The sequence below is a fragment of the Orussus abietinus genome, unplaced genomic scaffold (genome assembly GCF_000612105.2).
Source record: "Orussus abietinus isolate OABI.00-Male unplaced genomic scaffold, Oabi_2.0 scaffold74, whole genome shotgun sequence".
NCBI classification, from domain to species: domain Eukaryota; kingdom Metazoa; phylum Arthropoda; class Insecta; order Hymenoptera; family Orussidae; genus Orussus; species Orussus abietinus.
The window spans coordinates 466,352-493,985 of NW_019395987.1; the positions used below are offsets into that span (position 1 = coordinate 466,352).

The 27,634-nt window shown below is 46.7% G+C and overlaps 3 protein-coding genes across 4 annotated transcripts in view; all 3 read left to right on the forward strand.

Moving 5' to 3' along the window:
- LOC105697225 (zinc finger protein 608) overlaps positions 1-19,460 on the forward strand; it is a 69,288-nt gene extending 49,828 nt beyond the window's left edge. The window contains exons 4-5 of the mRNA XM_012420355.2: positions 10,303-13,272; positions 16,697-19,460. Coding sequence (XP_012275778.1) covers positions 10,303-13,272; positions 16,697-16,767 — 3,041 coding nt within the window. The 3' untranslated portion in view covers positions 16,768-19,460. The remainder of the gene's footprint in view (positions 1-10,302; positions 13,273-16,696) is intronic.
- A 3,134-nt stretch (positions 19,461-22,594) lies between these two features.
- Positions 22,595-25,613, forward strand: LOC105697368 (mediator of RNA polymerase II transcription subunit 6). Of its 2 annotated transcripts, none has more exons than XM_012420639.2 (7): positions 22,595-22,817; positions 22,907-23,173; positions 23,250-24,276; positions 24,427-24,586; positions 24,660-24,834; positions 24,906-25,152; positions 25,240-25,613. In XM_012420639.2, the coding sequence occupies exons 3-7, from the start codon at positions 24,249-24,251 to the stop codon at positions 25,317-25,319; spliced, it is 690 nt and encodes a 229-aa protein (XP_012276062.1). In that variant the 5' UTR covers positions 22,595-22,817; positions 22,907-23,173; positions 23,250-24,248; the 3' UTR covers positions 25,320-25,613. The 2 variants fall into 2 exon arrangements, with proteins under 2 accessions (XP_012276062.1, XP_012276061.1); XM_012420638.2 differs by having other exon boundaries at positions 22,595-22,787.
- LOC105697226 (THAP domain-containing protein 1-like) lies at positions 22,717-23,601 on the forward strand. The gene is made up of 4 exons (XM_023433963.1): positions 22,717-22,787; positions 22,907-23,173; positions 23,250-23,337; positions 23,380-23,601. Exons 1-4 carry the CDS (start codon positions 22,717-22,719, stop codon positions 23,599-23,601), a joined length of 648 nt encoding a protein of 215 aa, XP_023289731.1.
- Positions 25,614-27,634: the final 2,021 nt, after the last annotated feature.

Below are 27,634 nucleotides of genomic sequence, written 5' to 3' on the forward strand. Positions count from 1 at the left end.
GTAGAAATACACCGTGAAAGATGTTCGCAATGTTCTCGTAATGTCACTCGAGCCGGTTAATTTGATATTCATAGTATGCAGCGTGAACGCTCGTCGTAAATCACGGTCTTACTGTTAATCTGAATTTCTAGATTGAAACTGTGGTCGAGTTGGCTTTACGTAGGGTAATGGCGCGACAGTCGACACCGAGTCGAGTCCGTACATAATGAGCTGCCGTAGCCTATATATCAAGTCGACTGCAATTGTCCGCCTTTGGCGCACCTGATGTACTCGTTAATGCGGCCCACTGTACGGAGAGGCGCGTTTGCGTTCCAGGCCGCAAGGAAACCGGATCGCCGCAACCGCAACCGCAGTCGCTTGGAATTCGCACTGGAATTGGCCACACTTCGATCCGCGCTGCCCGCGATTACGAGATTTTTGCATTTTTTTTTTTTCTTTCTCCGGGAATTCTCGACTAGTGCTCGCGAATAAAATTCAAATAAAATCGACTGATATGTACATCAAAAGGGGGGATTCGCGATTTCAAATCCAATTCGGACGTTCGTGATTTGACCCTACAGACTTCCTGAAAACATGAACGAAGTTTAACGCTAATTTTTTACAACTCGGGGCAAAAGTTACAATAATGTTCGTATAACATGATATAGAAGGACCAAAACACGATACATTGGACTATTGAATTAATATTCTAACATTTAAATGAGATAATTTTGGAACGATTTTTCTTTATTGAACAACAACATGAATTTAAATACGCTAGTATATTAGAACCTATTAAATATGACTACATTGTAAGTTGATTTTATTGATTAATTAAGGGAAAAAATGTCTAAAGTATCAAAGTATAAAAAAAATTTATTCAACAACCCAACATACATGATGTACATCTTCGAACTATAACTTCAGCATCAGTGGTGCCCAATCACGTTTGTAATAAAATTCGTAACTAAAGATATTAATATTATTGGAAAGGATTAGTGCAATTTTCGTATTTCCAACGTAGCGTGATCCAGCCGAAACGTTTTCGTGAATAAGAATTATAAGATGGATGTTCCTTCAAATCTGACGAGGTCCTCGCGGATGACGCATATTGCTGCCGTTTCAGGATATACTTTCCATTAAAATGCTAAGAACACCGAAGATATTCGGTGACTCATAAATTCGTCCATAAGAATCGCCCACTCACTCTTACGTTAAGCTTCAACCCGAATCCGACTATTTCTTCTCGTTGTGTCATTGAGACGTATTTATTGTGCCACGAATGGCACCATTTCCTCCGAGGACGTCAGAAACGGGGTTCTTTCCACTCGGCTTGGACCCGAAATATCAACGAAATACGAGGTCATAAAAATCCGAAATTATACAGGATTTCAGTGGCGAGCTCTTGAGTTTTTGCTACTTTATGGTCTACTACTCTCCGGGCAGTCGGCACGTCGTAAATGGTGTCGTTTCCTCCAGCGGGCATCACATTGTCGACGTCAGGGCAGTTTAGTTGGATCACGGACATTGACGAAGGGGATGACGTAGAGGGAGCACTAGAGGGTTGGGTTACGGCTTGTTATCGATCCTCAGCATCCCCAGTTTACTGCCAAAGCTAGCGGCGTGTCTTTCTCTCACGGGGAATATCTTCCACGCGCGTACACACGTACACACATGCCTACGACTTACACATCAGTTTTCAGGAAGCGACCGAGGGTGAATTTTGAGACTTCATTTGGCGAAGACCCCCGTAAAGTTCCCTTCATAATGGCCCCAACGACACAACTAAAAGTGGATGTTTTCTGGTCATGGTTGCACCTGGATCGTCATTTTGATTATTCTCGGAGATGTGCGGATTTAGGTCGGAGTCTTTTTGCTTCCTTCGTGACTTCCTGCTGACTTTATCCCGATATTCATGTTTACCGCCGAGAAGTAGCGCAGAAGAATACAAATGACTACGAAGTGGCCTTTTCGCCCAAGAAGTAGGTTTCCGCAGATTCACGCCGATACGTACCTACAACCACCAATCTTGATCGGTATCAGCTTTTTATTGAACGAAGAATTGCATTTCGATAAATCATGCCTGTATACGTTTTCAAATTAAATTCGCTTCACGAAGTTCCGATAGCAGGACCGATGTTGGACGTTTCGTGGTCATTTCTTCAACTCGATCACGACTTCGATCGTGCTCGGTAATGTAAGGATCTAGGTCGGCGGGTCGTACCTCCTTACTTTATACGAGTATCCGTTTTTACTTCGGAGAAGCACCGAAGAGGAGTACTTACGACTACAAAAAGTATTACGGGCATTTTACTGTATAATAACAGGAGTACACGGTACTTCTGCTAACATTAACGAGCAGTTGCTGCATCGAACAACACGTAGCGGTTAGTAGTCTGGGTCGTAACTTAATAGCCCGAACCACTGTACCGCCACTACCCCGCGTTAACCGTGTACGTACTCGAATTGCGACTCCATCTACTTTATGTTCTCTAGAAATTGAAGAATCTACGTATTCCGCGGTTCTTCCAAACGTACAAGTGAAATCACTATTACTGCAAACGTTTCCACCCCTCCGGTCATGAAAGATCGAAGTACCGAGCAGTATTTTCGCGCTACTTCGTGGCGGCCATCTTTCCCCGCGACTCCCCAAGTGAAGAGCATTCCGCGGGCCCGATAGAGCTCTCCGGTCTCGCGAACGACTTTACCGGTAAATTGTAAAATATTATTGCCCATCCAACGCCGTATAGATCGAGGTTGTGGCATCGCGTAACGACGTACATAAAATTTGCTCGTCGATGCGCGTACCTGCTGCGCGCGCCATTTAGCTTCCACGATTCACAATGGCCACCGTCGACGCGAACAGCTGATGGGTTATCGCCTCGACGTTGCCCGAGGTGTGCTAACAAGTTCGCCTGGACCGAATCCCATTTGATTTCTTCTTACCAAAGTTTCTAACCTTCGCCGTAGTAATTTATCTCCCTTCTAACGGTACTCGCGCTCTCGGCCGTTCATCATTCCTGGGGAAAAAAAAGTTTCCCCCCTATCCTTATACACGTTTTATGTTTTTAACTTACGCGTTTAAACACACAAATGAAATTTCTTCTCCCTCCGTGCGTCACCGTCTTACCTGTAGATTCAAAATGATCGAAGAAAATCAATTTCAGAAGGTTGAAAATACTAATACGTTAAAATATTTATACGTGTCTTCGTCAACCGTCATGGCGGCGAGGGCGAGACCAGTTGATTCGCGCGGAACGGGTCCAATTTCGGCGTTATCTTTCTTTTTTTTTTCTTTTTCTTTTTTCTTTTTTTTTCCCTTTGGCGCTCCTCTCGACAACCTCTCGGCACCGACTGTACCCCATTGTAGGCCACCTCTTCGATAATAAGTCCATTAGTATACACCGAGGCGAGCAGTGCCACTCGGTACCGCGGCGTCGGTAATAATTTCGTGACACGTACAGTGGCAGCACTTTTGTACAGTCCGGAAGAAGACCCGCTCTCGAGGGTTCCTTCTTCCCTCTAGAGAGAGCTTTTCGCGCGGACTGTACCGGAGGGAAGGCAAAGTCTATATAGCCCGCAGAGCCGGGTCTTTATTGGAAGCAAGCCTCTCGGCTCGGCTCTCTCGAGGCCTCGTAGAGTAGTCCCGTCCTTCTCGCTCTCGAGCGCCGGTCGTATTGCCTCTCTTTCTCTCCCCTCGTCGAGACTACTGCTTTTCGGTCCTCATACTTCATTCCACGAGCGTTCGCCGAGATTTGTTCTCACTCGGCGAAGACTCGCCTCCGATGGCTCTCCGACCGGTCGAGACGCCGCTCTTTTTTTCTGCTTTTTCGAACCCCGAATGTATTTCCGCACCTCGGGGAAATTCGTAGGCGGAAATTCTCCCGAGATGCTTATCGGGCGAATAAACGAGACTTGGGAATATATCGGTCCACGAAGCTCCTCGTTTTGTTCCGCTGAATTTCATTTCCACGGGGATTTTAATGGACTTAATAAGGGAATTATGGAAAGGGGCGATTTTCTCCGGCGGTTAAATTGGAAATTAAATTCATTTAGCGGAGATGGATTTGCCGCGAACTTGGGAGGGTATGGAATTAATTTTATTTATATTTGGAGATCAATTAGGGAATCATCGTGTTTCGAGTCTAATTTAGAATGCTCGTGACCCTCTAGTACGTCAATCTAGTACTTAGTCGGCAGGTTTCAAACGAGGTGTAATTCATAATCGTCAGAGAATACATATGACAGCCGAACGTTTCTTCGAATACAGTCAAACCTGTAATGTTAACAAAGAGGGTTTGCAAGATAAAAAAAAAATACAACGCCAGTTCCGTATACTTTATTTCAGTTTTTATCGGGACCTCGCCTAAGATGATTTTGTGCCTCGGGGAAATTCACCGCTGCTAGAAATCATGCAAGTATTCAAGTAACGCGATTTTCTTCTCGTGAAAATTTAAGATATAATACTTGAATAGTTAGTCGGACTCAGCGGTAACCATTAAGTACAAAACGTGGTTTTTATGTGTCTTGTGGCTGGTCAGTATTCCATGTTTGACGTTTTAAGTACCTGCACGAAAACGTGGACAATGGCCTATAATCGCGTTCTTTTACCGTAAAGTCTTTGTCTTTAACAACTGGAACTAACGTTCGTGAAATTTCCTAGCCTTCATACTCTATTTTATTTCGCGCTACAATAGTTTGCGGAATTTGCCTTGATTCGCTCCTAAACAACATTGGTAAACATATCTGTTACTTTCCAGCAATCTTCTCAAATCTCCCGAAAGTTGTTAAATTAGACTACCAAGACGTAATATTCAATTAATTCGAAAGGCATTATCAAAGCTCATATTGCAGATTCAATTTCCGTAATTTCACATGTCTTTCGATATATAGTCCATTTCTTTAGCGATTTAATTAGTGATTCTTTTTCTTTTTGAAAAGGTTACTATTAGCAAATGTGTCGGGGAATCGTTAATTTGAATTTCAAGAATGCTCATCATTACCCACTTTGTAGTATTTGTACTCTAAGTGCTTTGAAGAGAGTGTTTACAGAATCTTTAGTCTCACCCTAAGAGCCGCGTCGTCTGTCTTTATTCTTCACGAAAGGAGATTAGCGTTCCGAGACGCTAGTCTTGCATTTCGATGCATTCTGCGGTACTTTGCTGAGGTTTGTTCCCATCCGTTTAGAATGACTCTCAGCCGTTCTCATCCGACAACCCTTTTATCCTCCCGAACGTTCGGCCGAGATTTTTCGCGACAGTTCTATTTTCGCACGCCGGGGGTGCGCGGAGGAAAATCGAAGAAGCGTAGAGGTGCAGCTGGAAGGAATTCCGCGATGCGGGAGACGATTTATAGCTCCGCCAAAGGAGAGAAAAAGAGGGGGAGAGAAAGAGAGCGAAGAAGGAGAGGCGGAGAGAGGGCGCCACACGCCGGACAAGAGAACTTGTCAGACGAATGGCGGGCCTGATGAGGAAAAGAAAGAACTTCGTAGGAAAAGAAAAGAGCCAGAAATTTGCTCGACCCCGAAATAAAGAGATTCCCATTAGTAACTCGGGGATATATCGACGGCTGTTTGATATAAAAGAAACCTATCCCACCCGTTGACACCATATTGACCGCCGACCCCAACGTAGTACTCAAATGTGTCGATACCATTAGGAACTCATTTTTCCCCCAAGATGCAGATCATTTTATTACCACATTCTCTACATTATTACTGAATTTCTTGTACGCCGTGTTTATACCGATGATATTTATTACGTTACCTTAATGGCAGCCCCGCGTCAGAGCCAAGAAATATTAGTTCCCTCGACGAGAAGCATTATGGAACTGCTTTCACGGTACGTTAGAACTTGCGTAACCTAAGTCTGCATAAATCGATTTGGAAGTCGTACGTACGAACGTGTGGCGGGTGAAAAGGAAACCGATAATTTTCTCCAGCACACGTTGGTGATTTTTTCGGATGTAATTAAGTACTCAAGCTCGGGGCTCGGCGTGTCCAATAGGATTAACCCTGTTCGTCACTTCGTTCGCTTTTCCGTTTGATTCCCCCGAGTCCTTAGAGGCGACTCTAAGCCGCTTCGGGGTGTCGAACGAACCGCACGGGCGAGTACACGCGGACCGAATCGCGCTAAGCGGATACCTCGTCCATTTACACCTGGTTTAGTCACTTAGAGCCCCTAAATCAACCGGCCAATGGCGAAAAATCACTCTCGAGGTCCCGGTATATATGCCGAACGTTATGTGTCTGCAAAGTGCGGGGGAGGTTGCTCCTTGTTGGTGGAACTTCCACTTGTATGGCGCTCGCTTTTGTGCCGGGCTGGTAATATATGGGAGACTTCAACGCGCGGAACGAGGCATCTCTATTCTCCGCGGCAGCGAACGGCAGCCATTTCGAGTTATTTTCTCTCCCCTTCCCCTCTCTCCCGTGATTAGACTCCGATAGCACGGGATAATTCGAGGTTGCGAAGCACTCTTCGAGCGCTACATGATTGCGCGATGGATTGTTCGCGTAATCGAAGAGGAAGTTGAAATCCGATCGGCTTGAAATCGCGCAGCGGATCGTTACTCGAGCGTATCATGAGCGCTTATCTTAATATCCGTTCGCTGGTTAACGCTCTCGTAGCTTACTGTTATGCCGACGAGAATGACTTAATTATTCATAAACTCATAAACGTCGTGCCTCGGCCGCGTTAACATAATTCTATCTCCCCCGCCCCCCGATTTCTTCATTAATTTCCGTGTTCGTTCCGCATTGAAGAGGGCGTAAAATGTCGCCGAGTGGTAGAATGAGAATTCTTTAACCTCGACTACCGACTGTCGTACCGGTTTGGTGATTACCGAGCAACGGTTTTTACGCAAACCACGACATAATGTTATTGTTACAAGTTACATATCCATTAAACCGTGTTTTATAGCTCATTTAATACCTACACTCGAACGAGGTCTCCCAGGCCTCCGGTATTAAACTAAAGAACTCTGCTCAATAATTTAGATATGTATATTTTTTATATGCAAAGTGACGTTAGAAATTCTTTCGTGTACTAAAAATTATATTTTAGAGAGGTTGATCTATTTGTTTCTATAGCTAAGAAGTGGTTCGGTGTAATCTCTGAGCCTTGATTACGTACTTGAATACATCTTTTCTGTTCGCGCCAGCTCCATCGCCTCCCCGGAATGGCAAGAACAAGTGTTCGTGCCAAATTTGGCAAAGGCGAGGGACGTCTCAATTCTGAGATTCTTTTTCATTAGTGCAAGAAGGCCGGTATCTCTTGAGAAATCAACGGCCAAGAGCAAGATGGCCGCGCGAGACGGAGAGGAAAAATCGGGGAGAGGTCGATCAAACTGAGCGAAAGAGATACGCGTCCTTTCGCTTTTGGAAGGTTGGTCGCCTTGAACCCCCTTTGGGATGTGGCCGGGCATTGTTGCACGCCGTGCGGCATCGATTCGTGCTTGTGTCGTCTTTCCTGCACGATAGGCCCCTTGTGACCTCGGAATTGGCGATTCGCTTTGACGTGACGTCATAATGGTCACTTCAGGGCCAGGGCCGACAACCGAAACCCGAGAATGTATTCTTCCACATGGAAAGCGTGCTCTCGTATGCGACTCTCGGTACATTTCCATGAAGCAATCCGTCCGAACGGGGAGCGATGAACCCGAGTTCGATGATCTTCGTCGATTGACCGATCGATGCGGTCTGAAAAAGTACTTGGACTCATATTTTGGTAGGACTTTTTTGGGATTTCTTCAATGTGCCCAGGTGATCGTTACATGACCGTGCAAATAGATATGTAACAGTTTCTATTTCATAAGCACCTTTTATGAATCCTAAAGAAACGTGACTCTATAGAATAATAGCCTTTAAAAAATCACCAGTCAGTGTTTCGTGAGGATACGTGGCGTGGTCATTTTTATCGAGAAATTAGAAAGGGAACATTTCTTATTAACAATGCGTATTGCGGGAGATTCCAATAACTCACCATCGGATCCAAGAAAGAATAGCGTTTTCTGGTTGTCTTATGCAATGGAATACGGACGATTATACCTATTTTCACCCTTCAATAGCTTTGTGTTGTTAACGAATTGAAGTAGCGGCCATTGCAACCATCTTCTTAACGTTGACTCATCTTTCATGCGTGCAACTTAATAAACATAGTGCACTTTTACGGAAGTAACAGTAGTGCATGGTTACAGTTATGTAGGTAAAGATTACGGTTTACTGTAATATAGGTAAAGATAATGATGGTAATTCTCCTGCATTATCTACAACGATACGGTTCTTCTTTCTTGTCCTACTCGATACCATAATTGCCGTGTATGTCCTTTCTGATTACGAGCTCGTCGGAAGCATTTCGAGCGTGACGCCAGTCGTCGTCTTTCAGCTATTGTTTTAAATAGTATATTTTCCTTCTTGGCCTCGTTTGGCATCGTTAAAATTATTTCACGCTTCCTTTCCGACTACTGGCTTATCTGTTAAATTATGAGGCCGTTTCAATCAGCATTAATCGATCATATCGAAGGTTTCGTTTTGAGTGATACACTTATTTTCTCGTTATCACTGCACTCTTCCTTTCCCATTACCAGCACGTTGATTATTGCGAGTTAAGCGTTGGGAAACATTCGCAAATTCGTACAATTCTCAACGTGACGTAATATCCTTTGAGCGTTCTAAGCCATATATCTTTTTACCCATTCGATATCGGTGAAATTACTTGACACTTCCTTTACGACTATTGGCACGTCGGTTAAGTCGGGTTAAGTGTCGAGCAATGTCGGGAGCGTTCGGAGCGTGACACGATTCGGTCTATGAGCGGTCGTTTTGTACGATCGGTATCGGTGTCGTTCCGGCGAACAAAACCGCGGGATCGCATTGGCCTCTATCCGGTCGAGGGCCGTCGGCTTACTCGATCGATAACCCACTTGTCATAGTGCCTTTATTACCCGTTAACTCGAATCGTCCGTCAAAAGTTTGATTCAATTGGTGCGGCAATTACCGGCGCCCCTGAAGGCCACGGTTCGCTGCCGCTTGGATAATTCGCAGAAGCGGCTTTCATAGCGATTCTCGATCCGAGTTAGTGAAATTATCGAAGGCTTCAAAGGTGTCGAGGATATTGAAAATGTCGTGGCCTTGATTTATTTGCTGCGCAGCCATCGGTACAATCGATTAATCACGGTGGATCGGGATTGAAACAAAACCGGCGATAAGGATCCAAATGATCCGATGAAGAAGACCGTAGCTTCGGAAGAATAGTTTGAATATTCTCTGAAAAAAAAGAACTCTTTTTTGTTATTTTATTTTTATTTTTATTCTTCTCTTGTCACGGCTAAAAGGGAAAATCACCTAATTTCGAAACTATTCTCAAAATGAGAGCATTCGGATCCGAATTCTTGCATAGTACTCAAAAGGAATCGAGACAGAAAAACCATTGAGAGGAACATTTAATTTAAAAGTTTATTTTATCTTTTGTAATATACATATTGCAGCAGGAAAGGATTGGTAGACATTTTTCTAATGGATCGTTTTAGATGTCCCGGCACGTTTACGGGTGTTATAATTGGTGGAAGGTGTAGTCCGGTTGATTGTCTTGGATTCGATCCAGTCGTGTTGTATATGTTCGTGGGGCGGGATGGTTCTGCCCCTCCTGTGATTTATGGAGGGTTTGCGGCGGGATTTCGATGAAGAGCGGAAAAAGGAAAGTTCTTTCCCCGAGAACTCCACTTAGGTGTTTCTTGGCGGGAATGAACTTGGGGGAAGACAAATGGATTGCACCTGGCAGAGAATTTAAGATCAGCTCTTAAATGGACGACAATCTCACGTTCTAGCTACTTAACTCCTCATCTGTGACAAAGGAGCACAATCGGGCGTCGTTACCTCGGCATCGTTATACCCCTTTACTTATATCAGACCTAACGATTTAATAATTACATCCGCTTTCTCCCTCGAAACAAGGGGAAAGGGCATTCAGGTGCGAATGACCGAAGCTCCATCCCTATTCTTCATTATACCAAACAAGTTTCGAAAACTTTCACTCCTCATCATAGAGAGGCAAAGCAAGTCTTCTTAATACTCCAGTAAAACGTTATCCTAATTAACGGAATAGACTTCAATTTTCAAATGCTTAACTCCACTAACCTTAATTTAGTTTCCATAATTATATTATAAATTTCACATCCAACTATACCCAAGACTGTAAGAAATTAGAGTTTCATCGTATCGTTTTATATTTAAATTTAACATACGCCTCCCGATGGACTTCGCCGCGAGCGCCTCGGCGCTGGCCTATACCGACCATTACTATTTGGGACTTCCTCTCTTTGTTGCAGGTGTATTGGTGGTGAACGTGACGTGGCGGGGAAAGACGTACGTGGGGACACTCCTAGACTGCACGAGGCACGACTGGGCGCCGCCCAGGTTCTGCGACTCGCCAACGAGCGACCTCGACGCCAGGACGCCGAAGGGCCGAGGGAAGCGCGGCCGAGCCGCGGCGAACGCGACGCCCGGCAACGACCTGAGTAACTTCACGGAGACGCGGAGCTCCGTGCACAGCAAGCTGAGGAACGGCGGGGCCAAGGGCCGCAGAGGGGCGCAGGGCTCGCCCGCGGCGAGTCCGTCGCCGGCGGCTTTCGTCCCACCCCGACCGGACCCCGCGGCGAAGCGGAAGTCGCGCGGCCCCGAGGAAGAGGAGAAGAACAAGCGGAGGGCCCCACCCCCGACGCCGCCCAGCGGCTCGCCCCCTGCGAGCCCGGTCCTCCTTGAATGCCCCGAGCCGAACTGCAGCAAAAAGTACAAACACATCAACGGACTGAAGTACCACCAGAGCCACGCGCACGGCTCGGCGGACGACGAAGACACGAAGGAGGGCATCACCAGCATGTCGGAGAACGACGAGAGCAACATCGAGGCGCCGAGCCCCGCAACGCCCGTCAAGTCGCCGGCCGACAAGCCCGAGGGCACGCCCGTGAGGGCGACGAGTCCGCCCGCGACGAGTCTGCCGCCCGAAACGCCACCCCCGCCCAGGGTGCCCTCGCCGAGTATAGAGCCGCCCACGCCGGTCCACTCTGACAAGAGCATCGTGAAGCCGGGCGTGCTGAGGTTCGGTCAGGACGACCTGCCGGCGCCCGTGGGGGCAGCGGCAACCGCGGTAGTCGTGGCAGCCTCGGTGCCGCCCCCCAGGTCCGGGCAACCCGGGCAGGCGACGAATCCTCCCCAGAGCCCGAGCCCCAGGCCGAGCCAATCCCCCAGGCCGGTGCCTTCGCCGCACCCCGCCGTCGGCATGCCTCAGCCGCTGAACATCCCGCAGCCGCCCCAGCCGGTGCAGGTCCAGCAGCATTCCCAGAACTCGTTGCTGCAGCCCCAGCAGGCGCAAATGGCGCCAGGGCCGCAGCAGCAGGGGCCGCCCGGCCAGCCGATGCAGGCCGTGCAGCCGCAACTTCAGCCCGCCCACCAGTTGCAGCAGGTACAGCACCCTGGGCAACCTCAGCTGGGTCAGCCTGCGCAGGCGCACACGGTCCAGCAGTCCGTTCTGCAGCAGCAACCGCCGCCGCCGCCGCAGCAACAGCAACCTACCGGGGTGCCTGGCATGCCAGGCCAGCACCCTGGTCTGCAGGGGCTGACGAATCAGGTCGGCCAGCAGCCCGGTATGAGGACCGCCTCGCCCGGCCACCCTGGACAAACGATACAGTCGCACCTGCAGCCGTACCCTAACGTGGGTCTGCACCCGAAGATACCGCAGTTTAAGGTCAAACCGACCGCCGCTCTGATGCCCGAACAGGACAAGAGCAAGGACCCCAGGAATCCGAAGCCTCAGGGCTACAAGAAGAAGTCCAGGAAATCTCCGGGTGGGAGTCCGCATCCTTCGCCCCTGGAAGCGCCGATGATGGACAACGCGAGGGAAGACGTTCAGAGTCCGGCGTACTCGGACATTTCGGATGACGCCGCGCCCGTTCTCGAGGCCGAGTCCGCCGACAAGGCGAAGCAGGGTCCCGAGAAGGATCCCAAGGCGAACGCCCCGAGTCACCTGCCGGCGCACTTCGGCATGTATCCGTATTACGGGCAGCCACCGTACCTGGTGTCGAGCGTTCAAGAGAAGCCCGGCGATCCCAAGCCGAGTGACCTAACACCGAAACAAGAGGTGAAGCCCCTGAATATACCGCAAATGCCTTCGATGACTAGCCTGCAAAATCCTGAGAAGGACAAGAAGGAGCTGAACCCCCCTGCGCCGCAGCAACAGCCCCATTACTACGGGGGTTATGGAGGTTACATGCCGCCTGGGTATCCGTACCAGCCGCAACCCGTGCCCCAACAGCAAAACCAACCTGCCGAGCAGGAGGCCCACGAGCAGAAGGTGAAGGTGAAGCAGGAGCCACAGCCTCAGCAGCCCAGTCTCAAGGATAAGCAGCACGAGAATCATCAGATACTCAAAGAAAGCATCGAGATGAAGAGCCAAATGGCCCCGTACATGTACCACGTACCGCAGAGTCAAAGGACACCTTTGTCCGGATCTTACCACCTATATCCTGGGGAACAGACTAGGAAAGAGGAGGCGGCAAAGAGGCAACAGTCCAAGCCGCCACCGCCGAGTCCGAAGCACCAGCCTAAGCAGGAAAAGCCGCAGGATCTCGGCAAACCCGAGGACCCCAAAGGCAAACAGGAGGGCGTCAAACCCACGATGGAGACCCAGGGACCACCTCCACCTCCCACCTCTCAATACGCGTATATCCATCCGGGATACATGCAGCCCCAGCACTATGGAGCTCTACCCTTCGACCCCGGTCACCCGGTCTACCGAGGTCTCAGTCCCATGTTGGTACCGGGACCGTACTCGGGCAATCCGTACTTGCATCAGCTCCCGAGGTACCACGCCCCCGAGGACCTGAGCAGACCTCCGGGTGGCAAGGCCCTCGACCTGCTGCAACACCACGCGAACCAGTACTACTCGGCCCACAAGATCCACGAGCTCCAGGAGCGGGCCCTGAAGTCGCCCACGCCCAAGAGCTCGGCGGCATCGGCGAGTCCCTCGGCGGCGGGTCCCACTCCCGCGAGGCCGCCCAGCGGACCCCCTACGTCGGCCGCCGGTCCTGGGCCACCCCAAGGACAGGGTCAACAGCAGCAAGGGAAGCAACAGGGTCAACCCGGCGGGCAGCAGCAGCAGGTCGGCGGCGACGCCGCCGCCGGCAACCTCGGCAAGGACAACAGGTCGCCGCCCCCGCAGAGGCATGTCCACACCCACCACCACACGCACGTGGGGCTGGGGTATCCCCTTTTAACCGGACAGTACCCCGCGCCCTACGGAGGTAAGCCTCTCGTCAGACCCTGACAGTAAGGCTTCCGGCGATCCGCGGCTCCAACTAGGTGAAAACTGTGGAACAAGGGGTCCAAGGTTGGTCCGGCGCGCGTCCAAGCCCGACCAGAGTCCGGCCCGAGACCGGTCCGCTTCGGGGACGTCCCGGACCTTCTCCAGGACCGATCCTCGTGTGTTTCCTCGGGCGTCGGAGTGGACCCCCGCGGTCTCAGCGTGCCGTAGGTATTTCCCGGGGGTGGCGCCTCACATTCGTTGCCCCTCGTCCGGCCGCAAGCCCTGCCGGCTCGCGCCCCCGAGGGGAACGACCGACTGTCTGACAAAGCGGGTAACTCAGCCACTGTCCTAGAGCTTGAGTGTCTATAACCGTACACCATATTGGTGCGTAATGAGAGAAACATCGGAGGAAGCAACTGCGAGAGAGCGCTTGGGTGAATGGCCGTGCATGCGAGTGTCGTGCGTGACACCGATGGGGAACTGTAGATCATCGTGCGCGCACGCGTACACCCACGGAGAGACTCGGACGTGTCGTTTAACCGGTGTAAAGGAGACACCCGTGCGGTCTAAGCGTTGTCCCTCTGCCCTAAGTAAGAGTAAGAGTACCGCACGAATTTGCCGAGCACTATTTTGTTACCAGGACCCCTGAGGGTCGCTTTTTGTAAAGTGTCGCGAAGTCACCGAACAAACGAGAGACGGACATGTCGGACGAGAGGGGGGAGGCACTCCACGAGAGACTTGTAAATAGTTTAAGTGTTTTATCCCGTCGTCGAGTGCGTCGACCCACGCGGTGGCGCGGAATTGCGCGGTGCGTGGGGGGAATTCCGGCATTCTCGCTCGGGAAATGCCACCTCTTTTTGCGTATCGTCCAAGGGAGGTAACGAAAGCACACGGCGTTAGGGCGGTTAAGTCTTAATAACGGTTCGTAGGCTTAGGCTAGTTCAGACTGTGATAATTATTTATCGTGCTTCTTTCAGAGAAAAGGAAATGAGAATGATACCCGAGGCAGGCTAACGAACGATCGCTTAACTCGCGCCCGAAATAGTTGTTAATTTCGACCGGAGCGTGATATATGTTTCGTTAGACTAGTTGTCTTCCACCCTCATGCTTCTACGTGACTCCGGGGGATACTTTCGCGATGACCTCGCAGAAGCGTGGGACCTTGCATCAGGCCTCGCGTCCGTTTTTTGCCGATTCTCCGAAGAGTGCCGTTCTTGCCCGAAGAAAGTTTATTCCGCGACCAAGAGACGTACGATCGACTCGCGATCCGGGCTCCGCACTTTCTCGCGAAAAGAACCACCTACTCTTCCTACGTTTCTTTCCGCTTTAACGATCCCTGATATTAGTACGTAAAATAGGAACAGCTGCACGGAACCGGAGCAATTCCGAAACGACGATGCTCTACCGTAAGGGAACCTTTCCCTCGAAACCGTGTCGAAATATTAAACCGCGTCCATTCGTAACTTCGAAAGATTTTTATACCGCCAGTATTACTCGATCGATGACCAGTTTCCTGAGGAACGGCACCTCGGGGAATCGTCCCATCGCAATCCCGGTGACCGCAATGTGCGGCGAATGCAGGACGAAGTCAAAACCGACCAAGTGTATCTTATCGAAGCGACCACTGCCATAATTCGGCGAGTTTCCAAGTAGTCCTCCACCCTGCTGGCTGGATCTTGGAGACTCGCGGATACCGATTTCCGTAGAGAAGAAAGAAAAAGAGAGCCCGGTAAAAAACGCTTAGCCGGTCAGGGCCGAGCAGCTCCTTTCTTTCATCTTCCTCTTGCTCCCGCCCGGCGCCCACCCCGTCTTCTCGTCCCGTTTCTCACATATCCTTATGTAAAAACGTCGCGTACACCCTGTACAGCTCTCTTCAATCGATCGCGGTAGGGCGGATTCGCGCCTGCTCGGGATAGGCCGGGGCGCGAAGCTTCTCGGGGGCTTCGAGCGGGATTTAATTTAGTTTTCCTCGGATTTTTTTCGAGCAAGGGTGAGAGAACGAGGGAGAGGCCGAGAGAGAGAGGGCCCGGAAAGTATCGCATGCGATTGCGCGATGTATGTTAGCACTTTTAGCCGAGATAGAGCGCAAGAGAGCGAGGGGACGAGTCGCGAGGGAGACGGGTCCTCGTAATGAGGGGGAAAGGCTTTTACGGCTTTCCACCCCGAAGGAGACCCATGGGGTGCGCACCGCACACCGACGGAAATCTTCTCTTTGTGGGAGTAAATGTCCTCTTGGAGGGAACCTCGCAATTTATGGCGGTTTAGCCGAATCTATTTGGGCCGGAGCTGATGATGGACCCGCCAAAAGAAGATCCTCCGCCAAAGGGACGTTTACTCGCCAGACGACCTCTTCCGGTGTAGAAGTTGAGAGGTCGTTTTAGCCTTGTCCTTCGTTCCTTAAGGTGCTGATTGACTTGGGCTGGGGTGCGGCGGGATCGCCGGTTGTCGATTATTCTGCCGAAACACCGTGGTCGTTGGCCACACCATTTTCGCGGTCGCCTTGGATTCTCTTTGACCGCGCTCCTTGCTCTACCACAAGGCCTCTCGGCCGATGCGACCTTTTTGATTATTCTTTTAAAGGGATAAAAAGAACTCCCCGGCTCCTTGGACTCGTCCGAAAGGGGAATGCAAACTCGAGATAAAGTCCTCCGACGTTGGAATTAACGACGTTCGTTTCTTTGAGTCACTTGAATTCCTGTTTTTTTTGTCTTGCGATCCCTGAAACTCGTCGCGTACCCGAATATCCGAAAATGGCCAAACGTCTTCCACCTTTCAATGTCCAAGTTTAATAACGAGTCGGCTGATAATACATAAAAAGAGCGGTTATTAATTTCCCATTGGCTGAGTCCACACATACTATTTCAAAATCTACTAAATCTGTAAACCTTGCAAGGAAAACCACACTCAATACTTTCAAAAACATGCATTCTTCATTCGTTTTGGGTATTCATTAAAATTTGGCATCCACTTTCATACATCAGAATCTTCTCTTACAAATCTTCAAGTTTCTTCTCTAGATTATCCATTCCATACTTTTCCTCGCGAGTGCTCTATGACACATGTATGGCGAGTCTAGGCAATTGGAAAAAATAGAAGGCAAAAAACCCTCAAAACCGATCGTTTGATCACTTTGCACATAGTACTCGTTGACATCTCGTTCCCGAACGATAAAAGTATTCCCCAGCCCAATGACTCGCGTTTCGCAATCGAAACTCAAGTCCTCGATTAGGAGAGTCCCGAAATTGGCGCAATAAGACGGCAATGGATTTGGGGGAGACGTTTCGATGCGCGGTTCCGCGTCGGTTGTTCCGGTATTCCGGAAGTCCGCGGCGGATCAAAGGAGTCGGGTGTCGGGGAGAGGGGTAAAAAAGAGACGTAATCAGTGGACACAGCCCCATTAACGGTATCTGTGTGTGTTGCAGCGGCAGTGCTGGCGAGTCAGCAGGCCGCCGCGGTAGCCGCTTCGGTGATCTCGCCTTTCCCGCCCAAGTGACCCGCGGCCCCCGCTCCCGTTCCCGCAGCCGGAAACTCCGCACAAACCCATCACTCGCACCCCGCCGCGAGCGGGAACGCAGCTCGTCAGACCTAGGACACGCCGCCCTGCGGTTTGCGTGCGGCGGGTGCGCAGCTCGGCCGCACGCGAGCTCGGCCTACACCTAAATCCAGGTCCGGCCCCGGTGTTCGGCTCAGGAGCTAGGACCTCCAGGCGGTTCGCTCGCTGGAGTACCCCCCGAGGATGCGATCTCTTAGGGTCGGTTCTCCACGATTTCGGGTCGAAGATAGCTCGAGCCGCTCAGTTTGTCCAAATTGAGGGCCCCCCACGTGGGCTGGATGCAACCGATAGGTGCAACGTGGCATGGCCAGGTCTGGGACGCGTCGCCACGTGGTTTGTGCGAGGAGTGCTGGTCGATGCTAGTGGGGAACACGGATGGAACTAGGAGTGAAGTTAGCGCTAGCACGTTAGTCCACGTCGAAGCTAGGAAACTGGCGCCGGTACCAGGGTCCGATTGGACGGAATATGGCGTTCCTTCGTTGGAGAACCGTTTTTGGGTCCGCCGCCACGATACGATCTAGAAAGAGGAATCCGAAGCAGTTGTCGAAGTCAGATCTGGAACGAGCCACCATGGATGCACGGGTGCACGGCTCGATCGCTAGTCTGGAACTAGGACCAAAGCGTTCTCTGGGAGTGGAACCGAAATTGATACCGGCATCGGTCCCGGGAGTGAACCTTTCGAGGGAAGGGAATCCTCCAAATTCTCGAGAATTATCGCCAATGTCACAACCTATCTCGAGTGTCAGACTTCGGATTGGTACTGTAACGCGATTCGCTTGCTCGTAAACTCGACATAGATCTGGGACTTGGACCGGAGTTGGCACTATCGCCGGCACTAGCGCTAAGACTGGAACTGGTACTGGTACCGGAATCCGATGAATACCCGGAATGTTGGCGGCGTTCACTTGTCGGGAAACCTTCCTAGCTGGAGAACTATTCTAGGGCCAATTAAAACAATCGGATTAGAGGAAGAGGCGAAGCGGTTTAGTTGTCGAAATCACAAGTCGTGCCACGAGTGGTAGTGCTACGAGCGTCTCGGCTGGCGATAACTCGCGGGGGGTCTGTAATATAAATGGTGCACGTAAGCCCAACACGCGGTTGTCCAAGCTCATCTCTTTGTACAAAGTCGACGTGAATCCTCGATGTAAATAGCCTATAACGAGCGCAATTCGTCGTGTAATATAGATATACATAGGTTACTGTAGCGAAGTGTCGAGCGGACATACTTGTAACGAGCGATGCGCGGCGTCGGAAGGCGAGGGCTCTTCTTCTGACTGCACATTATATATCGCGTTTCCTGAAACAGGCAAAGTACTCAATTTCCATAAAACCTGTAGAAGAAACGACACTCGAAATGCTTCCTACATTTTCGGGATTTCCCGTGCTAGGGAAATGTTTTAATCGCGTCATGTATAGGGATGTTGATCTCTTGTAACGATATGCTTTCGAAACGTGTCGATGACTCGATTCGTTGGCACTTTTTAATTTACACGTTTAAATTAGCTTTACGGAGACACGAATCTGAGAACAGATCACGATTTCGTGGTACAACGTGCACCGTCTAAGTATTTGGGTAGTCCGTGTCAATGTACGCCCCTTTTATAAACGCAACAAGAAATGCAGACTCAGATCGGAGATGTAACGATAGATTAATGTTCAAAGTGACTAGTATATTTCATAATGTAAAGGAACGCGTTTGTTCTCTCCGTGGAAACTTTATGTTCTTTGTTATCGTCCTAGAATCGTGCTTATCACGTTTATTCGTGTAAATTTGCTTTGCAGGGTGACACGAAGAAAAGTACCCGACTTCCGGCGCATCCGCAAGTGCTGACGCAAACGAAATACGACCTGCTGAATGGCAAGTCCCCGTTAGACTGAAAACTTACGGATTTTCGCAGGATCCTTATTTCGAAGCTGCATCCGCCCTGCGTGAAATGGCGTTTATTTCACTCCATAAAAATTAAGAAAAAGAAAAAAAAAAAAGAAGATAAAAGTGAATATGATCCTTCGGAGCACGTAAATGTCTCCTTGACGAGGAATACCAATGCGATTTGGTTATAGCCTAATAAAGTTTGCTCGAGCCATGAAGATTTCGCTGCAATAAATGCACTATTTCCTTATGCACGTGCAGTTTATTTGGCTGTCGCAAAGTTCCTCTGTCAAGCGGAAATTTGTTCATCCAGGAGAGCCTTTTACGTCGCAGGGCGAGAACAGCTTCCTGCACCTCTGACGCGGCCGTGAGTTGACACAAAGTGAAATTTCTATTAAGCATATGATACGAGCGAGTGAAAAAAAGAAGAATGGGGAAACAGGAATGAAAGCGTATACGTGCATGACTGATTAACGCGTGCGAGGTAGAGAGCGAGCGGACCAATAGAGGGAATGAAAACGAATGCGAGGAAGAGACAGAGAACGAGGGCCGTAAACCCTGTTAATCGGATCAATGTATTTTACCTGTAAAGAATATACTTCAGACTTGGATTTTTGTAGAGAAATTGCATATATTTGCTAAACGCTATCCCCTATAGGCGATTTAATTGTGTATTATTATTACGACTTATCATTAGTACCGGTAACGATGTAAAGGAGGGAAGACGGTGGTACTTGGTGTAAGCGCGGACGAGATGGATGGAGAGAAGGAAAAAAAAAAGAAATTACGATTCTAAATAATTAAGAGACGGGGAGAGAGGGGGAGAGGAACGTTAAGTAACTGTAAATCGAGAATTAGAATGCTATTTGTTTACTAAAAATAAATAAGTAGGTAGAGGCGAGCGAGTGGAAAGAGTAGAGCGGGTGCGAGACTGCGCGGTGGCGGAATGAAAGAGGGGAAGAAAGAAGGAGAGAAAAGAGAGGGAGACGGTCACGAGTTGGCGTATTACGTATAAATATGCAAGATACATATAAATAATTACATAATATTAGTTCGGTAACGTTTATTATGACCTTTATTATTTCATTATTAATCGTCGTTGCGAGGTGAGAATGTACGAGCTATGTCGTACCCCGAATCGGGACGAGCTGCGAGTCAGACATGAAATTGGGCCGCATGGTGTTGCACGGGACATGCCAAAAATCAAAAGATACAGACCCGAGATAGGATCGAGACGAGAGCTGACACGGAAACTCCAAATTGACATTTATCGGAGGCGGAAAGGGGTAGACGCGACAAGGGGCTCCTCAGTTTTAGTGAGGCACTTCCCACCGGAGATGGGGTGGGCTTTAAAATAAATGCTGGTGCTGAGCTGTGATTTTTATAAAAAAAAAAAATGCGAGAAAATGAACGAGTGGACGTTGCCGATCGTGTAAGGGATTTTTATGAAAATATACAGATAGCCTAAGTACCTGGACCCTACCCTGTGCTCCCCGTCAGCAGATCGGAGGTGGATGAGAGAGCGTGCAGAGTTGATCGTCTGTTTTAAATGGTTTTTCAATGTCTTTTAAACAAACATCCCCACGCCTGGACGGTACCATCACCAACTGGACGAAAACTGTTTCAAGGTCTTTTTAGTAAATGTCAGCGGACGGCCAAAGTCTTTAACTTCGTTCAATAGAAATTCCAGAAAATATTTCTTTCCGAGTCAATTCGAAAGAATCTTTGTTATCCGTTTATTCTTAAGAATTTAATTCTTGAAACTTATTTATGCGTTGTTTATTCTCATAATGTTAAAATCGATCGGATAATAAATCGAATTTAGAAGTAACGAATAAGATCATACGGTAAATTGGTAATGTCTAAAAGGTCCTGCGTGTAAAACTATGTTAAACAGGTATTCAGCTCTGAGAGTGAAAGAGAATGCAAGAAAGAGAGAATGAGAGAGGGAGACCGAATGCGAGAGAATGCGCGCGAGTTAGGCAGAGAATAAAAGAGTCATAACAATTGTGTATAGGCTGTACAATGTATTTGCTTTTAAACAAATTCAACTATAGAGTAAACGCTACATTCACGGGAGAAAGTAGGAGCTGTCCTCGACGGTGAAAAAAAGTACGTCTCGAAATCTCGCAAATTCGCCCGAACGCAGCCCTCGCAGAGAGAAAAAGCCTTATTGTATTCTACACACGCTCCGATACTTGCGCGCATGTTTAAACAAATTAATGATAATTCTACGATGACGAGAACGCGATGTGAATCTGATCGAGAGAAAGGGGAGTGTGAGAGGGAGAGAAAGGGAGAGAGGGAGAGAGAGGGGGTGAGAGAACGAGTGTGAGAGAGACGACGACGTATCAGGGCCTCGCGTCGGCCCGCACCTATCGGAGACTAAGTGTAATTTTACTAATAAATAAGTAATTACTATTTAGCGACCGGCGACTTCCTCCATGCTAAGGATACACACACGCGCGCGCGCGCGCGCGTACACACGTACTTGTACATACGACCGTATCGTATGCGAAATAAATAAACAAATAGTAATCACGTACAAGTGTTAACGAGTACCGACGCATTCGCCACAAGATTTGCATAATCGATCGATGCGAGAAAGAGAGAGAGAGAGAAAGAAAGAGAGAATGTGTGAGAGAAAGAGAGAGAAAGAAAGAGAGAATGTGAGAGAGAGAGAGAGAAAGGGGGGGAGAGAGTGTCACCGAGCCGATACCCGGAGATAAATAAAACCAAGTGGACTGAGAGACAACATAACATATTAACAACGCCCTTTCTTTTCTCCTTTTTTCTCCCTAGAGGAAGAAATTAAAAAGTACATTAGTGAATTGTTGCGCTTTATATATTATATAACTCGAATATATATACATATATATATACTATACATATATACATGTATATATATATATATATGAATATACGAATAACGTAACGTACAGAAGCAAATACAGAGGAACGCAGGCATCTTGTCGTTAAATTGTAAGATATTGTGTTCAGACTCCAGAATGTACTCTGATCCCCCTTCCCCAGACTACTATATATTAAATATATTGTGCACTATGCTCCGACTTGTCCATACAAATAAATATATTGGAAAATCGCAGAACGAGTTACGATTATTGCCTTACCCGGTTGTGTTACAATTTTTCGTATTGGAAACTACGTTGTGATTAATTAGGTTGGATTTTGCATGTTTGCAATTTCTACTTTTTAATACGTTAATGAACGAGTTTAAACGGTTGTCGGTAAAATAATGCAACCTAAGAATACTGTTTTATTTAAAACTAAAGGACTTATTCCGCAAAGATTTACGGCGCAGTATAGTTCAGGAATATTGTTACATAAAGGATATGTTTAAATAAGTGTAATATGCGGAAATGAGGTATCTAGACAAGTCGCACGTTCCATGTGTCAGCTGTATTTCTTATGAACAACAGTAAATTGTAGTTTTATTCACGATTATTGCCATTTTCGCGTTACATGGAGAAATAACAATCCATTTCCTCAAAAAGTAAATTTCCCGGATTTTTTTGACCCCGCCATCTATCAAAATGTTCGAGAACTTTAATGATCGTGTGCCTGAAATACCGACAGTTGACAGTAACGATCTCTGTTTTACTATTCCATGTTATAGAATTAAAAAATCTGTAGATATCATTTGAACTTGTCGCGTAATAAGAAGTGCGTCCATGCTAAATGTAGAACAGTTTTGGCATTTCTACGCCAGTTAACAGCAACGCGTCGTGGTTATAAAAGATGGAGTATGGGCACTCTCTGTTACTCTTTAGTTTATGTTAAGGACGAAGTTAACTAAAGTTTCATTGGTTTATGGAAGGTTTAAACCGAGTGTAAACCAATTAAACTTCAGTTCATTCGAGTTGTGGAACCGGAATTCTGACCTTGAATATCTAGATCCACTTGCTAGAACTCATACTGCCTCGTATTTGGTTGTATTATAGTGGGAGAATGAGTGAATAATGAAGTGGTGAAGTTGGCAGGTATTTTCAATTCACAACATGGGTCGAAGATGCGTTGTGCCAAATTGTAATGCAAAAAGTAACAAGAGCAGCAGCTTATCGTTTTTTCAGTAAGCAAAGAAACTTTAATTGAGTTTAAGGTTATATTACTAAAATGTTTCACAAAGAGACTTAATAATAATTAATTTAATTATAAACTTTCATGTTAATTTGATGTTAATGTTTTCAGATTTCCTAAGGACTTGGAAATGCAAAAGAAATGGCTTTCAGCTATTAATGTTGAAAACTTTGAAAGTATTAAATTCTCTACTGCTTCTTGCATTTGTTCTCAGCACTTTACCAAGGACTCTTTTGCTCCAAAGCAATTTGGAAAAGCTAGAGAATTAAAAAAAGGTGTTGTGCCACAATTAAATATCTTCTCGACAGAGGTCAGAAATTGCACGTTCATACAAATGCCACCATGTGTGTCAAAAGAAAAATTACAGAATACAACGGTGTAAGTAATTTAAATAGTGCTCGCTAATGACTACTATCATTACTCTTACTCTGATGTATTTTTTTTGTTTTCCAAGGATGATGAACCAGCAAATCTTTAATCAGCCAAAGCGAGAAGTCTTAGAAGAAACATCATCTACCGATCAAAATGTCACATACATTACAGTAAATTCTGAAACTGAAACAAGAATGCGGAATTTTATTCAGTCACTTATGCCAACTAAAAGAAAATATTTTGAAGGAGATTTCAACATCGTCGATATGGATTACCCAGAAAGAGCACGGTTGTATTTTCAGGCTGCTAGAAATAAGATTTCAAATCTACAGAAACGACTTCAGGTGTGCAGAAAACGATGTAAACGTCTAAGTGCAAAAAATGATTCATGTGAAAATTATAGAAATGCTTTGGTGTCCAGTTATTTAAGATAGGATCTTATTAGTAGAAAACGTATATTGGTCAGTAAAAATCTTAGCTTCCTAATTGGTTAGGATTTAGTTGTCACATTAGGAGTAGCGAGTAAAAAACGGTGCAGGCTGTGAATAGAAACGGTGAATGAAATACAATTTATGAATTTGTAACATCAAGAAGTCTAAAAATTATGTTTTACATAGAAGAGGGTCAAAACTAAGTTCGAATAAACAGGAAATGTGAAGTAGATAACCTACCAATCCGGAGGCTGAAAAATGGGCTGACCAATATGGCCGTCCTATCATCTCTTTCTGGGCCACGACCTGGTTCCCTGAGTGGTCGGCTCGAGCGGGCCGGCGACCCGACACATTGCTCAATCGGAGCTGATCGGAGCTGATCGGAGACGGGTCCCGGTCAGAGATAGTGGTGGATAGTGGCCCGACTGATGGACCGGCAGTTACCCCTGGTTACCCCGGAGAATTTGCTGTGATAAGACACCGTGAGAGGTTCAGAGAATGGCGAGAAACATGCTGTAACGTGCTGTGGCGTGCTGTAACGTGCTGTAACGTGCTGTAACGTGCTGTAACGTGCTGTAACGTGCTGTAACGTGCTGTAACGTGCCGTAACCTTAAAGAAGTATTACGTTAAACTATTTTGAAACAGCAAAATGATGCCTGGTCGCCCTCCAGTACCAGGTAAATAATTCTGATTGAGTTTGTGACGGCTTACTTACATAGAAAACGAAACATTTGTGTATCTAACCTAAAATTATTGTATTCCATATCATGATTCTATTCTCAATTATAATCTAACCAAAATATTTTTTTAACAATCTTGTATTTCAGAGAATCCTCTGGGATTATCCTGGCATGACAGTGCATGGATTCCAATGCTAAATCCTAGCAATATAATGGATTACTTTTCAGAAAGGAGTAATCCATTTTATGACAGAACGTGTAATAATGAAATAGTGAAAATGCAGCGATTAAATCCAGACCAACTATCGTAAATATAAGGTTTTTAAGAAATGATTTGTTAATTTATGATGTGTTATGCATTTGGATGATTCTTATTTCAGGAATATGACTGGACTAGAATATATTCTTCTACATGTACAAGAACCTATTTTATATGTGATACGAAAACAACATCGCCATTCACCCACTCAAGCGACACCATTAGCAGATTACTATATTATTGCAGGAGTTGTGTACCAAGCTCCAGATCTAGCATCAGTCATTAATTCTAGATTGGTATATTTTTCAAGAAGTTTTTAATAATGGAAGTAACAACGAGTGAAATTAATGTTTATGTTTATATACAGCTCTCTACGGTTCATCATTTACAATCAGCATTTGAGGAATCTAGTTCATGTTCACGATATCATCCTAGTAAAGGATATACATGGGATTTGAAAAATGGGAAGGCAATGACAGCAAAAAAAGAAACCCCAGTTAGAGAAGAGCCTAGTTCGTTATTTCAACGACAAAGGGTGGATATGCTACTTGCTGAGCTTACCCGTAAATTCCCTTTGCCTGTCCCTAAACCAGTTCAGCCTTTAACAGAATCTTGTAACTATTTTCAACAGTTTCATCACACTCTTAAAACCAGTATAATTACAGTTTTATTAATCTAATATCATATTTACTTTATTCCAGCTGTAGAAATTAAGCAGGATATAAAAACTGAAAAGAAAGACATGAAACCGCCTCCTGAAAAGAAGCCAAGGGTCAGTTAACCTGACTACAAGAAAAGTGAAATTTATGATATGACATTTTGCCATACTGTCTACTGTCAAAGAATTCAGAGGTTCTGTAGAAACCCAGGGGGCATTTCTGTAACTCATAACGACAGATATAGTTATCATTAGCCATTCAGGGCTGGAGACTTCTGAATCGTTTGCTACTGTAATAAAAGTACTTACTTACTGTCTGTAAAAAATTTATATTTCAAACTCTATTACAAAATTATTTCATCTACTTATTACTCTTTACTGCGCTTATGTTAGCAATAAATAGACTTATAATAATTTTTTAAGTATATTTGGTCATTCCTTGCACCAAGGACAATCAGGATTGTCAACTACAGGTGGAATTGGTTTTGGAGGCGGAGCTGGTGGTTTTCCAAAAGTAAATTTGCAATTGCTACGTGGTATCCCATAGCAAACATGTGGATTTGGACACTTCATTGGAGGTTTTGATGTTGTTAATGGTTTACATTTTGGACATTTACTCTTTCGTACTGGTGATTGATTGATAAACCATGTAGACAATTTTTTTCCAGTATTCTAGTGAATATATTGCTCTTTTTGTATTATATTTTATATATGAATAATTATTTTATATGTACCATAATCATATATACTTTGAGCATACCCTTATAATTGGTGCCATTGTGAATATAGAATAACTCATAATTTAGTATTATTTGAAAATTAAAAACAGTCAGGTTAATAGGAAATGGCACTTCAATGTAGACTTTCTAATGTCTGTAAGTTCCCTACATATAGGGAGTGTTTAGGTTTATAACACCTTTAATTGTTATGATGAATCGATATGATGAATTGAATTTTTCCGTTTATCGAAATACTTCATATCATTTTCTTACGAATTTTCAATTAGGCATGTTTTATATATTTTGCACATTGTATGTGTTAGATTACTATTTTTCATTCATGATAGTGAGGGACAGCTTTTAACTCAATGGGTGCATTCAGAGGGAAAAGCGGTTACCGATGAGTTGTGAATGGTTGGGAACATATTGCGATTTTCTGCTGAAAATGGCGATCAGAATCAGAGATGAGTTGGGAGATTGCTCACGGGCAGGGTCGCGCGATCGCATCGTGTGCTGCCCTCTAGTTTCGTACGTTAGCTTTCACCGTTTTTTGCCCCCAAGGGCGGCGCAAGGAACTTCTGGTAGGGGCTTGCGCACTCGCGATGGCGGTGACATCTACCAGTTGCCGTTGGCGGCTCACGTATTCGAGGTGGTAATACCATGCGGCAGTTGATGGTGGTGGCTTACCTACGCTTACCGATCTGCCCGCTTTTGATGGTAAGGGAAGAACACCTGTGGCGCCTTATTTACTCTAAGTACATTGTTGCCCCAAAGTCGACGTGATACGGAGCTGTGGGGCACCCGTCGATGTCACGTACGGAACTCGCATGCAGCGAATCTGCGCGAGTGCGATCGCTCCTAGAAATCTTCGCGCGCCCCAACCAGCCAAGCGCCAAGCTATGGGTCGAGGCGTTGAGTATGAGGGCGTTCGGCGCTACACTCATAACGAGTATGCGCGAGAGCCGAATGCTGCGGATATAAGCTGAGTCATTTCGCGTATGATTCTTACATTTTCCTACTAGCGTTATCGAGCGCTTTAAGAGCGTTTTCGAGCGTTATCGAGGGTTTCAAGGATTTTCGAGTGTTTTTGAGTGTTATCGAGTGCCCGTAGAGTCCCGTAGCGTCCCGTAGAGCTTCGTAGAGCGCCTGTAGGGTCCCGTAGAGTCCCGTAGAGTCCCGTAGAGTGCCCGTAGAGTGCCCGTAAAGTGCCCGTAGAGTCCCATAGCGTCCCGTAGAGCTTCGTAGAGCGCCTGTAGGGTCCCGTAGAGTCCCGTAGAGTCCCGTAGAGTCCCGTAAAGTCCCGTCCGTAGAGTGCCCTACGGGACACTACGGGACACTACGGGACACTACGGGACACTACGGGACACTACGGGACACTACGGGACACTACGGGACACTACGGGACACTACGGGACTCTACGGCACTCGATAACGCTCGAAAACACTCGAAAAATGGTCGATAACGGTCGAAAACGCTCTGAAAACGCTTGGAAACCCTCGATAACGCTCGAAAACGCTCTTAAAGCGTTCGATAACGCTCGAAAATGCTCGAAAAACGCTTGAAAACTCTCGAAAAACGCTCGATAACGCTAGTGGGGAAATGTAAAAATCATACGCCAAATGACTCGGCTTATATCCACGGCTAGGGAGGATTTTTCGCAGCATTCGGCTCTCACGCATACTCATTATGAGTGGAGCGCCGAACGCACACATACTCAA

Coding starts and splice junctions, on each gene's coding strand:
- LOC105697226 (XM_023433963.1), top strand. CDS start 22,717: ATGGGTCGAAGATGCGTTGTGCCAAATTGTAATGCAAAAAGTAACAAG. Junction 22,788..22,906: donor AGCAGCTTATCGTTTTTTCA/GTAAGCAAAGAA, acceptor TAATGTTTTCAG/ATTTCCTAAGGACTTGGAAA. Junction 23,174..23,249: donor AAATTACAGAATACAACGGT/GTAAGTAATTTA, acceptor TTGTTTTCCAAG/GATGATGAACCAGCAAATCT.
- LOC105697368 (XM_012420639.2), top strand. CDS start 24,249: ATGATGCCTGGTCGCCCTCCAGTACCAG. Junction 24,277..24,426: donor TGGTCGCCCTCCAGTACCAG/GTAAATAATTCT, acceptor CTTGTATTTCAG/AGAATCCTCTGGGATTATCC. Junction 24,835..24,905: donor CAGTCATTAATTCTAGATTG/GTATATTTTTCA, acceptor GTTTATATACAG/CTCTCTACGGTTCATCATTT.